Source organism: Suricata suricatta, chromosome 10 (assembly GCF_006229205.1).
Source record: "Suricata suricatta isolate VVHF042 chromosome 10, meerkat_22Aug2017_6uvM2_HiC, whole genome shotgun sequence".
NCBI classification, from domain to species: Eukaryota; Metazoa; Chordata; class Mammalia; order Carnivora; family Herpestidae; genus Suricata; species Suricata suricatta.
The window spans coordinates 61,778,281-61,790,594 of record NC_043709.1 but is presented as its reverse complement, the minus strand read 5'-3'; the positions used below and the strand labels follow the sequence as shown (position 1 = coordinate 61,790,594).

The 12,314-nt window shown below is 56.3% G+C and overlaps 2 protein-coding genes across 2 annotated transcripts; both read left to right on the top strand.

Moving 5' to 3' along the window:
- The first annotated feature begins 1,295 nt into the window (after positions 1 to 1,295).
- ATG101 (autophagy related 101) lies at positions 1,296 to 6,520 on the top strand. The gene is made up of 4 exons (XM_029955307.1): positions 1,296 to 1,406; positions 1,673 to 1,795; positions 4,377 to 4,704; positions 5,819 to 6,520. Exons 3-4 carry the CDS (start codon positions 4,453 to 4,455, stop codon positions 6,221 to 6,223), a joined length of 657 nt encoding a protein of 218 aa, XP_029811167.1. The 5' UTR covers positions 1,296 to 1,406; positions 1,673 to 1,795; positions 4,377 to 4,452; the 3' UTR covers positions 6,224 to 6,520.
- A 1,773-nt stretch (positions 6,521 to 8,293) lies between these two features.
- SMIM41 (small integral membrane protein 41) lies at positions 8,294 to 12,098 on the top strand. The gene is made up of 2 exons (XM_029954644.1): positions 8,294 to 8,821; positions 11,582 to 12,098. The coding sequence occupies exon 1, from the start codon at positions 8,437 to 8,439 to the stop codon at positions 8,647 to 8,649; it is 213 nt and encodes a 70-aa protein (XP_029810504.1). The 5' UTR covers positions 8,294 to 8,436; the 3' UTR covers positions 8,650 to 8,821; positions 11,582 to 12,098.
- The last annotated feature ends 216 nt before the right edge of the window (positions 12,099 to 12,314 follow it).

Sequence of the window (12,314 nt, the reverse complement as noted above, 5' to 3'; positions counted from 1 at the left end):
TCCCCGGGTCATGGGACCTCGCCCAGGAATCGCAGATCCAATAAAGGCTTTCTTGGCTCCATAACCTGGTCATTTTTTCCTCCCATGTCTGTCTCCATCTATTAAATCTTACAGAGAACTTCCGGTAGTGGTATGGAATCCTACATTGGAATCCCAGGCTCTGTCACTTACTGGGCGACCTTGGGCAAGTTACTTAACCTCTCCCAGCATCCATTTCTTAATCTGCCTTTTAGGTTTGATTGATATCAGGCTGACATTAATTAACATATACAAAGCACTTATAATTATGCTCTTCACATTCCACTCAATAAACGTGATCTGTTATTATTTTGGGAGAGAAAACGTGTTAGGAAAATGAGCATCCTAATCCTCAAGTAAACAATTCAGGAGTGTCTCCTTTAGGGCATGCCAGGCTCTGTGGCCATTAACAAAACAACGGCCAAGCCCTGGATTTACAATCTACATGGAACACCAAATATGCTCCCAGAAGTTACAGAGCACTAAAAATGCATTCATATTCTCATAACACTTTACATTCCACAAAGGTCTTTCATATGAATTATCTCTCGTGATCTTCACAACAGCGCCTCACTTATACAGAGGAAAATCAGAAAGGGTGAGTGATGTCAAGAGGCTCCCACAGAGGGCAATGGCAGAATTACGAGCCTTACAACTGTCACCAGATCGGTCATGGTAGAGCATCAAGTGGTGCTCCTTTGTGAAGATAACAGAGTAAGGGTAAGCCCGTGTCTCTCTACAGCATTATGGGGCCAGGCCAGGGATCCTGTCTATTGTGCACACTGGACAAGCTAAAGTTTTGCTATCCATTCAGCATCATGCAGCGCACTGGCTTGGACTCATCTCCAGGCCACCTCTCCAAATGGCACGCCCTTCATCTTGGGGGAGAGGTGCCCCGGAGTTGGGGACCAGGTCCGTCTGGCGCGCCGCCGGACTCCAGGGCCTACGGAGGCGGCACAACGCTCACCAGCCTCTCCTTCCCTCTCATCTCTATGGCGGAAGTGCGTTGTCCCAGCCGAAACACAACAACATACTCGGTGGTGGGAATGAATGGACTCGCCCAAATGAGGGGGATATTTCTCGCTCTCAAATCTTAAAACCCGAGAGGCAATCAAGAAAAAAGTAGCATGGTTTTACAGAGCGGTATGCGGCTCTCTGAGTCTGCCGACACGACTGTAAGGCGGAGCAGGCGGCTGAGTTGGCGGCGGGGCCCGGCCGAACGGTGTTTGCGCCCCCGCCGGAGGCCTACGGAGCCGGTGGAACCCGCCCAGGAGGCGGGGGCAGAGGCCCGGACTTCCGCCGCCGGCACCGCCTCCTGCTTGGGTGGTCTGGCGCCAGCTGCGAGGGTAGCTGAGCAGTCGTGGGCTCTCGGACGCGGACTCGGGGAGGTGGGTGACCGTTCCAACCATCTGCCCCCTTCCCGGGCGCAAGCGCGGGCACTTCCCGGGCCGGCGGGAGGGACGGCGCGCCTCGAACTCCCGAGCGCAGCCGCGGTGGGCGCGGGGCGCCGTCCCCGGGACCTCGGGAGGCAGTTCCTTCCCGACCCTGGACCTTGGCGTGGTAGTGGCGGTGGGAGAAACGCGACCCGGGAGGAAGATCCTTCCTGCGGCCCGCCAGCGTGTCTTGACACTGAGCCTTCTGTTTTTGCTTTTAGTCCATCCCTAGCGCTCAGCCGCAGGCGCGGAGATCGGAGCGCACCTACTGAGCGGGCACCTGCGCGTGAGGAGGAGGAAGGGCATGGTCAGCGCCTGAGTCACCCGCGATCCAGCCTGCACGCGTAAGTGGGCACGGGGTTGCCCTGGGCTCCAGCATGGCCCAGTGCTCCGCAAACTTGGGCCTTGAGGGGGACCAGAGGGATGTGACTTCTTGGGCCCTGCCGTGGAGGACTCCTTGCTCAGTGGAGGCGGAGGTAAGGGGAAGGGGACAGGCAGGCTTATCGCAGACAAGAGGTGGCTTGTGGTGTTGCTGGAGTTGGTCAGTACTGGCTTCCTGAAGGAGTGTTGCCTACAGCAGTGCTTAGAATGAGGGAAGAGTCTGAGTGTGGGGCAAAAGAAAAAAGTGGCCTGTTTTTTTTTCTTAAGTTTTAAAAAATGTTTATTTTTGAGAGAGAGAGATGAGCACGGAAAGGGTAGAGAGAGGGAGACACAGAATCCGAAGCAGGCTCCAGGCTCTGAGGTGTCAGCACAGAGCCCGATATGGAGCTAAAACCCACAAGCCCCAAGATCAAGACCTGAACCAAAGTCCAAGGCTCACTGACAGAGCCATCCAGGCGCCTCAGTGGCCTGTTTGAAGGTTTGTGGGAGACACTAGAGGGGGAAGTGGTAGAAGAAGCGGGAGCTGGACTGGAACTGGGAGTATGAATGGAAGGGCATGAGTAGAGGGCAGAACTGAAGGGGAGAACCCTCTTCTTGAGTGTAGGAGCTGATCCAGCAGCCCTCAGAAGGACTTGGAGCTCCTGGGTCAGGGTGAATTGAGCAGTTACTTTGTACTGGGTTCCAAGTACTAAAGTTTCCAGTTTTGAGTATGATCCAGTCCCTGCTCTCAAGGACCTGTCGGAGTGGGGTAGACAAGACATGGTAACACCTGTGAGGAGATGACTGCTGACCTCCGAGTGAGAGGCGGAGGCAGCTTGATCTCTGAGCTGTCCACACACTGCCCCGTGGTAACTGCTGAGCGCTGCTGTTTCACGGGGATCCAGACAAACTGAACTACACTTAGGAGAGAGCTGCCAGATAAGATGTCCTGTCCAGCTGGCATGTTGATGGGGACTGACCTGGGACCAGTGGTTAGGGGCGCCTGGCTGGCTCAGTCTGTAGAGCACGTGACTCTTGATCTCAGGGTTATGAGTTTGAGGCCCATGTTGGGTGTAAAGATTACGTGAAAATAAAATCTTTGAAAACCAGAACCGGAACAAAACCCAGTATAACCAGTGGTTTGAAGCAGTAAGGGGCAGATTCCTTCTGTAGGAGGAATAACTGGGTAGAGCTCTCTACAGATGGTATGGTCTACAGCGAGAGGTGGCCAAGCTCCCTGTCAGGGGAGGTCTGTAGGCTGAACCCTCAGCAGGAAACTTGACTGTTCCTTCTCCTTCAGGGCTCCTATTCAGTTACTTACCAAGGTGTGGTTCTCAAGTCTGTGCTTTCCTTTCCACTCTGTCCCCCTGTGCTGTATGGAAGCCTGTGTGGTCTCAGCAAAAATGATACTGTAATGAAATATAGTGGCTAATACTGTTTACTACTTCCCAGTACTGCTTTAAGTGCTTTGTGGGTTCTAACTCATCCAATCCAAGACAGTCCTCAAGGTAGCTTTTATTAATATCCCCTTTATACAGATTTGGGAAACTGAGGCACAGCGGGGTTAGGCAGCTTGCTCAAGATCACAGAGGGAGCAAATGGCACCGCTGGGGTTCCAGCCTGGGCTGTCTGGCTTTAGAGTCATTGTTCTTAACCACCATTCTGCTGCGGTTTTGATCCTCACAAGAATCCTAATTTACAGATAAAACACACTCAGAGAGGTTGAGTGTGGTGTAAGATCACAGAGCAAGGTAGAGGAGAGCCGGGGTCCAAACCAAGATTGTTGGACATGAAAACCTCCACGCTTTGCACTTCCCTCCCCCACATCCCATTGTGCTGCCTTCGTAACTGTCCCTGCTGTCGTGGCCTCTAACTGGACTTCTTGTCCAGCCTTCCTGCCTTTAGTCTGAGAGTTTCCACCTCAGAGTCTGGGGGTGGCCCTGGAACTAGATGAGATTTGGGGTGTGTGTGCCTGTCTCAGTCAGGTGTTAGAGCCCAGTCTTCATAGTTTTTATTGCTTTCTCAGAGCAGTTTCTGACTGTGAAATAGTTCTGAGCCATCCTGTGGCTTTTATCCAGAATTAACATTCTGATGCACAGATTTGACCTTGGCACAGTGACGCACTGACTCTTCACTGCCCTTGGCACAGTCCAGATGCCTTAGCCTGGTCATTCAAGGCCCCAGGCAGTCAGACTCCAATCTCCCTTTTCCTCTTCCTTCCACCTGTACTCTTGCCGCTCTGGTAGCATTTCCCTGCCTCTCTCTCCTGCGTTCCTGCGGCCTCTCAAGGCAGGGGCTGTGCTTGCCTTTGAACGGCCAGTGCCTGACAGATGTCACACAGCTAGCGTTTGCTGTCAGCTGCTCTGAACACTGTACCGGGGACAAGCCGTGGCTGGTTTTTTGGGCTGTAACTTTGAAGCTCTTGCCCTCTCTGGTCCCAAGAGTCTTTCTGATGGAACATGTTGAAATGCAGAGAAGGGCCACGCAGGAGGAGGCTGGCTGGGCCAAGAAGGACGCGACAGGTATTAAGAAGATGTCTGCCTTCTGACGTGGCCGCTCTTGCAGGGTGGCCCCTGGCTGGGGCGAAGCGCCGCCGTCTTTATTCCCGTTCCCCACTGCAGTGTGGGCCACCGGCTGCGGGATGAACTGTCGCTCAGAGGTGCTGGAGGTGTCGGTGGAGGGGCGGCAGGTGGAGGAGGCCATGCTGGCTGTGCTGCACACGGTGCTTCTGCACCGCAGTACCGGCAAGTTCCACTACAAGAAGGAGGGTACCTACTCCATTGGCACCGTGGGCACCCAGGATGTGGACTGTGACTTCATCGACTTCACCTACGTACGCGTCTCCTCTGAGGAGCTGGACCGTGCCCTGCGCAAGGTTGTCGGGGAGTTCAAGGTAGGGGTGTGGCATGGGGGGTGGCAGGTGCACCTCGAATGCCCCTCTATCCCGGCTTGCGGTTGGACCCTTCCCGGTGGTCCTGTCAGGTTCTTCCAGGTTCTAAGGAACAGGCACGGTCAGCACTCCTTGGGGAGTGATGGCGTCAGGTCCCGCATGGTCTTGATCCAGCTCTCCCTGCTAACACCTTTTCTGTGCTCCCACTTCTCCCTTCAGCAGTCTGGGCTTTTTCCAGGCAAAGTTGCCTGCGAGGGAGTGTTGCTGGGCTCAGGCGATTGCTGCCTGGTGGAGCACCTCTGGGCATGTGTTTTATGTGCCTGTGTTGGTGTGGAGAAAGGGAGGGCACACCAGGCTGCTGCTGCTGGTCACCTCAGGCGGAGGGAATGGAAATGGGATTGTTTTAGGTTTTGAAGTCAGAGGGAATTTTCTTAAAGAGCTGTCTCTGAGGTCAGTGGAACAAGGGTTGTGATTCTGACTTCCAGTCCACACATGTTTGGAGAGCCCCTGCACTGTGCCAGGCACCCCGTGCTCATGGCAGGAGGTGGGCCCTCTCCCAGGCCGCCCTCACTCCCCAGCCCCTCTGAGACCAGAAAGGGCAAACTCATGAGTTTCCCAGTCCCCCCTCAGAGGCAGTGGTGATCCTCCCTCTGTCCTCCAGGCGCCCACGAGACACGTGGAATGTAATGGTTAAGAGCATGGATTCTGGAGCTAGGCTCTACCAGCCAACAAGCACGTGACCTTGGGCATGTGATTCCACTTTATTTTGGGAGAGACAGAGACAGTGGACAGTGTGAGGGAGGGAAGGGGGGGGAGAGAGAGAGAGAGAGAGAGAGAGAGAGAGTGAGTGTGTGTGTGTGTGTGTGTGTGTGTGTGAGAGAGAGAGAGAGAGAGAGAGAGAGAGAGAGTGAGTTGGTGGCTCGGAGCACTCAAGGTTAGGCTGGCAGATTGCTGTGTCATTTCACACGAATCCTTTACTGCCTGTGGGTCTCCTTCCCTGCCCTCCCCGAAGGACTAACAAAGCTAGGAGAGCCTGACTCCCTGGGGTGTAGGAAGCACACAGCGAGAGCCCCTCCACAGGCTTGGCCTGCTCATCCATTACTCCTTCCTTCCCCAGGACGCGCTGCGTAACTCTGGGGGTGATGGGTTGGGGCAGATGTCCCTGGAGTTCTACCAGAAGAAGAAGTCTCGCTGGCCTTTCTCAGACGAGTGCATTCCCTGGGAAGTATGGACAGTCAAGGTGCACGTGGTAGCCCTGGCCACTGAGCAGGAGCGGCAGATCTGCCGGGAGAAGGTGGGTGAGAAGCTCTGCGAGAAGATCATCAACATCGTGGAGGTGATGAACCGGCACGAGTACCTGCCCAAGATGCCCACGCAGTCGGAGGTGGACAACGTGTTCGACACAGGCTTGCGGGACGTGCAGCCCTACCTCTACAAGATCTCCTTCCAGATCACCGACGCGCTGGGCACCTCGGTCACCACCACCATGCGCAGGCTCATCAAAGACACCCTTGCCCTCTAGGCTGTCCCGGGGCTGAGGGCTCTCCTTGATGGCTTGCAGACCTCGGCTTCTGGGGATCGTACTGTTGGGCCCTGGGCGCTTGGGAACCTGCTCCAGGTCCTCAGTGAGCCTTGGGGTGGCCACCCCTGGCTTCCTTATTTTGTGGTTGCCAGTCTCTGGTCATCATCCTTTTCACCCTGGCTGATGGCCAGTTCTGGCCCTCACTGTCTCTCCAGTGGGCCCCTGGTGGGGGTTCCCTTCCTCCTCCGCTGTACGGAAGAGCCATCACTAGGATGGTGAATAAAGTTGAGAATGTGAGTTCGGGTTGAGCCATCTCTCCCCTGGCTGGTGTTCGGCCTGGGAACATTCCCACTTTCTGACAGACCTATGAGGAGACAGGTGTGTGCTGAGGGTGTTACTCCAACATGAAGGGGGGATGGGATTAAAACGGACCCAATTTTGTACTTTGTGGGACCTTCACATACGCAGGTGTTAACCACTCAGGTGTCACCATGTCAGTCCTCTGAATGATGACACAGATCGGGATCTGTTGCTTTTGGATAGCACTGTTCTGTTTCTTCTCCCTCCCTAAGGCAGCTGTGATATCCCTGTATTATCTGGTCTTGTTTCATGACGGCCTCAAAAAGGACCTTCTCTGTTTTCATAGAGCACACAGACAAGTCCCCATGTGCACCAGAAAGCTCATTTGATTTGGGGTTTCTTTCTTTGGAGAGAGATCGGCCGACTTGAGACAGGTGTCTGAGAAGTGGTCCCGGTGGGGCTGGCCCTGGCTGGTGGTCAGGACACTAGGACACTGCTTGGTTAGCATGCTCACTGCTGCCCCAGTACACTCACAGTCCATACATGCCGCCTTGTGTACTTTTTACTGATTTATTCTATATTTTACAGTGCTTTTTGGTTGTACATGGGCAGTTCTGGCTGGTCAGATGGTGTGGGTGGGTGCGGGTCTTGGGTCCTGGAACAAGTAGATTGCTAGGATGGCCAGAAAGTATTCGCACATTTTTCTCATTCCAAATCACCAGGCCCTGTGATATTTCACTACAGATCTAGTGTAGTTTTGCCCTTGATCTCGGGAGCATTGGGAGACTTCAGGAGGTTGTCAGGGCTTTGGAGATGGGGAAGGCCATTTCCTAGCTAGCCCTTGATAGTGTGTAATCCCCGTCTGGCCTGCTATAGCCCGGGGGACTGTGTTTTCCTCCTAGCTGGCCACCAGCTAATCCCTTCTGAGGGGTTGGTTGACTGATTGAGGTGTTTATTGGCAGGTACTTTGCTTTTAAACAGTGCAGGGTTGCTGTCTTTCAGGAGCCCTGAGCAGCAGGGTCTTCACTCCATCCCAGCTTTTTGAGAGTTTCTACTTTTCTGCAGCCAGACTCTGCTCCCTGCCCCCTGCCTCCCCCCCCCCCCCAGATTGGCTGTGGGCCACCCAGATGGCAATGAACTCCCCTTGGTGGACCGGACAGCAACATATCCATTCCTTTTGGCATTATAATTTCCTGTAGGTAGGGAACTGATTGACTCAAGGTCAGGTTAGGAGCCCTGGTGACTCAACTACGCTTTCTCATCATTGGTAACTGGACCTCTGGGCAAAAGAATGGGGGTAGGATTTGAAACCCCCTTAACCCCCCCACCCCCATCTCTGCTTGTTGCCAGCCCAAGGAGGCACTGGCCTGCTTGACCAGCTCTGAGACGCTCCCAGAAGTGAAGATGGAAGAGTAAGGATTCTCATCCCTCAGGTCCTGGAGGCTGTTCATTTGCCCCCTGCTCAAGTGGCCACCTGGGCCACCTAGCAGTATTGAGCTTTGGCCCAAGGACAGCCCAGGATGCTAGCTTGTCTTGTGTCCTGCTTACTGGGGTGGCACCCCAGCCCGCACCTGGTGTGGGGTCTGGGAGATCTTTTCAGAGTTCTGAGGGAGGTGGTATCTCTTGATTTCCTTTGTCAAGGGAGAGAGAAAGCCTTGGGGACCTGACTCCTGGGTTTGGCTGGTTGAGTGCATGGGCCAGATTCCCACGCGTGAGTGTAGAGGTCCTTGGGACGGGAAGAAATAAACCCGGGCCCAGGGAGTCTGGGCCATAGTCCATACCAGAGGATCCTGAATGCTCAGCGCGGGGTGGGAGCCTACAGCGCCTGGGATCCGCCCCCTCGGGGACCTCCCCTCTGCAGCGGCTCGCACATCTGGCCTTCCCGCGCACATCTGGGCAGCCGGCTCCTTACTATGAACGGCTCCCAGGCAGGCGCCGCAGCCCCAGCCACCTGGCTGGGCTGCTGCAATCAGTCGGGGGTGGTGCCTGAGCCCCCGGAGGGGCCGGGCATCGTGCAGGCGATGGTGCTGGGCGTGCTGTCGCTGCTTGTGCTCTGCGGGGTCCTGTTCCTGGGCGGCGGCCTCCTGCTCCGTGCGCAGGGCCTGACGGCCATGGTGCTCCGCTAGTGGCGCACGTCCCCGCGAGGCCGAATCCAGCGCCGTTGGAGGTGATGCCGACTCCTAGGCACCCGTGTGCTCTGGAGCGGGGGTCGTGGTGTCCAGGCGGCCCACGACTTGGCGTCGGGAGGCTGCTGCAGAGAGTGGGGCTGGAGTCCTCCCCAAGCCTGGCACCAAGCAGGTGAGGAGGGGGGGCAGCTCTTCAGTACTCTGGCAGGCTCTGCCCGTCCACAGGGTGGGGCCTGCAGCCACCCCAGGTGTGCCAGGACCGGAGGGAAGGGACTGCCACCCTTTCTTCTCCCGATCTCAGGTCTCTTCTGCAGCAGCACCGCACCCATGTCCTTTTTCTAGAAGAGCCAGTCACGGTGTATGAGGGGATAGATCAGAGGGCTCTCGGAGTGCTTTGGAGCCCTTCTTCCCTGAGCTCACCCTCACACTGCTCAGCCCCAGGGGAACTGAGCACCAACTCAGCGGTGCCCCAGCACTGCCCCTGCCACTGGGCGGCTCAGGAGAGACACTGCCACTGAAACAGACAACCCAGGCCTCTGACTGCTGCTTCCTCCCCCTCTCCTTCCTGAAGCCTTGTCCCTAGAAGGGGTTTTGAGTGAGACTCCTCACTATGGCCTCGCTCTTGCTGCAGGGGTGGGAATTTAGGTCCCGGTTTATGGCGGAGCCAGGGGCCTGACTATCTCTGGGGGCCGGGGAGGTGTGGCGGGTCACCCCTCTCCCAGCCCCTGTTCTGGGTGGTGGGGGAACAGAGGTGGCCGTGGCCAAGAGCTCTGTGGCATGTGTGGGGAAGGCGTGGATGGCAAGATTCCTGACAGCTGGGGAGCCTCAAGAACACGCTGCAGGAAGCTGGGGCTGAGGCTTCCCAGCTGTCGAGGCCTTCTCTGGCTCGCCAAGGACAAGAACCATCTGGAGCGAAGGGCCTGGGTGGCCTCAAGACAAGGTAATTCCAGGCCAAGGCCACCTCTGGCAGAGCCACAGCGGTTGGGCAGAGAAGCCTTCACTTCTCTCTCCTCTGCTCAGTGTACCTACGGGCCCCTGGGAGGTTTCTGTGGGTACGGCTGTTCTTCGGGGGCGCCTCTGACCTATAGCTTGTTGTGGGCAGAGGCAGGACCCTAGCTTCCTTCTGAGAAGAGAGTCAGTGCACGTGAGGAGAGGCTAGTGAGGGGCAAGTGACGGCATGGGTGGTGTGCGGCTGGGCAGCTGTGAAGCTGACGACGTGTGACCCATGCACAGAGCAGCCCGGGGTTTAGTGCTAATCCCGGGCAGTTGTGCCACACTGACCTTGCTGAGCTGTGGACTTCTCACCTCGGGGACACCGTTGCCACCCCCTTGGAGAGAGAGGGCTGGCCAGGGCAGTGTGTGTGTGTGTGTGTGTGTGTGTGTGTGTGTGTGTGTGTGTGTGTGACTGCTCCTGGCACAAGGGCAGCAGGCTGGGCCTGGGGAACATCTCCCACCTCCCTTTGCTGTGTCCCAGACGAGAGGTGGGAATGCCCTCTTTTTATTGTATCCAGATTCATTCATCCCCTTGCCCGATAACATTGTGCTGTTTCTGTCCCCTTTCTCCATCCTGTGCTCTTCTCTCCTTCCCTAGCTGGGATAGAAGAATTCCCATGTGCACTGTGAAACCTTCATTTTCCCAATTTGGCTGCTCAGAGAGAGGAAGGTGACATGCTCAAGTGAATGACAGAGCTGGAACTGATAGCTGGGGGCTCCTGGTTCTGAGCTCAGGGGTTGGGGGCAGCCCATCCCTGGGTTATTCCTCTTGCCCTGTCCACCTTGATTTCCCACCACCGTTTGAGATGCTGATGCCTCTGAAAGAATGGACCTTCACACACACACACCCATTTGGCATATGGGTCCTGGGACTGGAACCCCAACCCCTACCTTACTGCCTCGCTCCTGACCCTTCTTCCTCAGTGGCCTTGCTAGCAGCCTTTCATTGCTGAGGACAGCTTTCCAGATGCTGGCAGCTGGGCTCCGCTCTCCCGGGCTGAACCTGAGGCTGGGAGTGGGCTCAGAGGGTCAGCTGGAATATGTATCTATGGAGAACAATCCAAGGGGACAGAGCAGAGGGATCAGAGGTGAGGGCCATATATATGACGTCTAGACTGGCATTTGGATTCAAGTCTGGGTGGTGGTAGGGGTGTACTAAGAATCTGGTGGAGGGAAGGGCTGTGCCTTCAGCGTCATGTCTGCTGGAGTGGGCAAGCCAAGTGGGTAAGCAAAGGCTTTCTTTATTTAACGTTTATTTATTTTTGAGAAGGAGACAGAGTGTGAGCAGGGGAGGGGCAGAGAGAGAGGGAGACACAGAATCTGAAGCAGGCCCCAGGCTCTGAGATGTCAGCACAGAGCCCAAGACAGGGCTCCAACTCAAGAACCGTGAGATTATGACCCGAGCCGAAGTCGGATGCTTAACCGGACTGAGCCACCCAGGCGCCCCGGCCAAGGCTTTCTTCATCCAACTTCCTGCTTTCACTGTCCCTTCAAGGCAGTGCTTGGATAGCCAGAGTGTGGCGTGTGCCGGGACCTCGATGTTCTTGGGGGAAGATACTGAGATGTTTGCTACGTAACTCTGACCCTGGCCAAGGCTGCCAATGCTTGGGAAGAAAATGATTTCGAAAACTGGGGAGTGAGAGCCACTGTTTCCCCCATCTGTCAGGCTCCGACTTGGAGTGACAGGTGGGGGAGTGGGTGTGGGCAGAGGGCCCTGGAGTGAGGCTGGGCATCTGGAACCCCCCAGCAGGCTCCATTAGCCTGCACCGTCCCTGAAGGAAAGGCTGGGGCTGCAGACAGATGATCTTCCCTCACCCTTCCTGCCGCCTGTGTTTCACCCTGAGTTGGAAAGGGCTGCTGGGGTTTTCTGGTCCATCTTTCTCCTTCCATGCGGTACAACTCCCTTTCCAGTCAAGGTGGGGGTGGCTCTCTGTTCCAGATCCCTGAGCCTTGCCTGGTCTGTCTCCCAGAGAGCTCCGCTGCTGCCTGCGGCACTGGGGATCTCCCGCCTCTTTGATCCAGGAGTGGTGCAGACAGCTGACCTGGAGAGAGCTGGATTGCTGTGAGGCCTCCTCCCCTCCACCCGGATCCTTGCATTCAACCCAGCCCTACCGTGCTCCACTCAGCCGCCTGCGGTCACCCTGGGCGTGGCTCCTGGAGTGATCAAATCCCCTGAGCACCCGCTGTGCGTCCAGGGCACTAGTGTGGACGTATACTCTGTGAAGTCCGTGCAGCAGATGCCGACTATGCCCCCTGGCTTCCAGGCCTCTGAGGACATGAGTGCAGCCCCTGTCCCTGTTCCATCTCTGATGGGACACAGGGCTGCTGTGGTCCAACAGGCCAGTGACCTGCCCTGCTGAGGGCTGTGGGTCAGTGTCACCCATTTGGAGATCTCGGGTGCCCCTGCAATGCCCTACCGCTTCTGGTGGCTTATTATTAAATGTGTTGGTAACGCATTGCGTTATATGGTCTGTGTTTCCAGCTCCGGACTCTCGGTGGCGTTATTGGTACTGTGCTCTCACCCTTCCTCTGCCCGGGTCTCTCCTCAGTGGTGGCGATTCCGAGTAAACACCCTGATCCAAATCTAGGGGTGGGTAGGAAGGAGGTGCTGCCGGCGGTGACTCTCCTGCCAGCCCTCGACTGCCCCCCTGTGGCCAGTGTGGGCAAGGACA